The 2,707-nt window shown below is 42.2% G+C and overlaps 1 protein-coding gene and 1 long non-coding RNA gene across 2 annotated transcripts in view; one reads left to right on the top strand and one right to left on the bottom strand.

Annotated features, from left to right (window-relative positions):
• The window catches only part of LOC106881725 (chondroitin sulfate N-acetylgalactosaminyltransferase 2-like), a 2,514-nt gene extending 468 nt beyond the window's left edge, over positions 1 to 2,046 (bottom strand). Inside the window, 3 exon segments of the mRNA XM_052977845.1 lie at positions 5 to 629; positions 631 to 1,255; positions 1,935 to 2,046. Of these exon segments, the coding sequence (XP_052833805.1) occupies positions 5 to 629; positions 631 to 1,255; positions 1,935 to 2,046 (1,362 nt within the window).
• A 10-nt stretch (positions 2,047 to 2,056) lies between these two features.
• LOC128251241 (uncharacterized) overlaps positions 2,057 to 2,707 on the top strand; it is a 6,237-nt gene continuing 5,586 nt past the window's right edge. Inside the window, exon 1 of the long non-coding RNA XR_008267036.1 lies at positions 2,057 to 2,227. This is a non-coding gene — a long non-coding RNA (uncharacterized LOC128251241). The remainder of the gene's footprint in view (positions 2,228 to 2,707) is intronic.

Here is a 2,707-nt window from a genome sequence, read left to right as displayed (position 1 = left end):
TTGCCCTTATCACCAGGAACTTGCTGCGCACGTACTTCTGGTAGAGCAGCACGTCCTCGCCGACCCAGCCGGTGATCTGCTCGTCGAATCCACGGATGGTGAGGAAGTCTGACTTGTACTGACACGTCATTCCATAACCGAAATCCCTCCAGAACCCTGTGTCCCTCGATATCACCAATTGGTCCTTCTCCGGGGGTATGAGCATGTCGTGGAGGGAATAGGCGACGTTGGGGTTATACAGGCTGAAAACAATAGGGTAGTAAACACGTTTGTCTGGAGTTGCGTTCAGTCGACATCGCTCCAAGAAGTTCACACCGAACACAATGTCGACATCGCAGAAAAACATGAGTACATTGCTGTTGCGCCAGTTGAGGGCACCAACCTGAAGCCCTTGGCCACGCGAGAACTTCTCCTTCAGGCTGATCAGCTTGATATATTTAACCTTGTAAGTGTGGGCCATCCCTGACAGCATGTCCTTGACCGTGGAAAGTCCCTCCTTGCCAAAGTACACAACTGTGAGAAACACTCGTTTGTCCTGCAGAACGCAAGTGCGCACAAAACGGTCGAGGAACAGGCGGAAGGTCGCTGTCCGTCCGGAGAGCGGAAGGATTAAGTTGATCCATTTTCGTATTCACCCAGTTTTTCGTGATCAACTGCATGGGGCCGAAAGGCCGGATCACGGAGAGCTTTGAGTAGTAGTTTTTCATGCCAGGTCGGTCAATGTCGTGGAAGTAAAGCTCGTAGTGTGAACCACTTGTTGGATCGGTACGGTAAATGCCCTCGGCAAAGTTCTCGGCGCCATATTGGCCCATCCCTTTGCGGTTTTCATTCAGTTGGTCAACTGAGAACTGAATCACCTCACTGAGGTCTTTCTTCTTGAAGCCAATTGGTTTCTCGACGACCCTTTTGCCAAGACCAGGTTCTACGAGGAAGATTCGAGTGGCTGAAAAACGATTAAAAGGAATGAGTTCATACTCAGACTTGAGTGGCACTCCGTGGAGTATCTCTGCTGCCCTTATTTGTTCCAAGAAAAACCGAGTGTTTACGTCGAGTACTTGGACCTTGCTCTCTGTTGGAATATTTTTCTTGACTTCAGCTTCATCTTTGCTGTCGGTACCTTGCTCGTTTTTATTCTTAATTTCACCATTATCATCATCATCGTCATCATTATTATTATTATTATTGTTGTTGTTCACTGGATCCAAAAATATCCTGCACAAGCCCTTGATTGAACCTACAAAAGTACTGCTACTACCTTAGCCCATCAAACTGGGTTTGATGAAACAATTTGTTAAATCTTTGCCTGTAGATGGACCATGTTTGCAGTATCTCACAAAAAAATTCCCAAATATAGCCAGTGAGAAAATTGTTGTTGTCGGCACTCTGTCGCTTACGACGTCGAGGGTTCCAGTTGATTCGATCAACGGAACAGCCTGCTCGTGAAATTAACGTGCAAGTGGCTGAGCACTCCACAGACATGTGTACCCTTAACATAGTTCTTGGGGATATTCAGTGTGACACAGTGTGACAAGGCTGACCCTTTGAATTACAGGTACAACAGAAACAGGAAGAAAGAGTGAGAGAAAGTTGTGGTGAAAGAGTACAGCAGGGGTCGCCACCATCCCCTGCCGGAGCCTAGTGGAGCTTTAGGTGTTTTCGCTCAATAAACACTCACAACGCCCGGTCTGGGAATAGAACTGCGATCCTATGACCGCGAGTCCGCTGCCCTAATCACTGGTCCATTGTGCCTCCACAAGTGAGAAAATTAAAGTAGGAATATTTGTTGGTCCTGACATTTGTAAACTAATGAAAGACCCAGATTATGAGAAATCCATGCATGAATCTCAAAATCAGGCATGAGTGAGCTTCAAGTGTGTTGTTGAGAATTTTTTGGGAAACAATAAGTGTTCAAATTACAAAGACATAGTTGATACCATGTTTCAAAACTTCAAAAAACTTGGGTGCAATATGAGTGTTAAAATGCATTGTTTTCACCCACACCTTGACTATTTCTTGGAGAATTTTGGCAATCTGGGTGAAGAGCATGGTGAGAGATTTCACCAGAACATAAAAAAAAATGGAGAGGAGATACCAGGGCAGCTGGAACATAAACATGATGGTGGATTACTGGTGGACCCTGACTGCAAGCAACTACAAAAAGTTGAAAGAAAATCAAAAAAGGAAAAAAAGAAAGTTTGAAAAGGAGTAAAATTACTTTAAAGCCATGGTAAGTGCATTAAAAATATATATTTAGTCAGCATGTAAGACTATATACATTGTTCATATCTTTTTTGTTATTGTTCTAGTCATTTGTTCTTAATTTCATCATACTTCTATCTAAAAGTCTGCCACAAAATGACAAGAAAAATCATCATATATTTGGCAGCCATTTGTGAAAAATCTGTACAGGACAGGCAAAAATTAAAAACATATTTGAAATCAGCATTAAAAAATGGTTCAGAATCACCTATAAGTAGTCAATCATCATTTACTTCATTTAAAAATGCTGAATTTTGTTATCTACTGATCTGTAAGCATTTCATTGGGATTCACAATAAAACAAGGAGCAGCAAGGCATTAATTGAGTGGAAATGAAATTGAAACAAATTCGATTTTATGAAAGTTAAATAGGAAATTACCAAAATGTAATTTTAAGGTGACAAAAATTCATAAACAAGTAGCAAAAGTGTGGGGGTGTGGGGATAAA

This window comes from Octopus bimaculoides, chromosome 29 (genome assembly GCF_001194135.2).
Source record: "Octopus bimaculoides isolate UCB-OBI-ISO-001 chromosome 29, ASM119413v2, whole genome shotgun sequence".
Classification (NCBI taxonomy): Eukaryota; Metazoa; Mollusca; class Cephalopoda; order Octopoda; family Octopodidae; genus Octopus; species Octopus bimaculoides.
The sequence above is the reverse complement of the archived record's forward strand: the minus strand, read 5'-3'. Positions and strand labels throughout refer to the sequence as shown.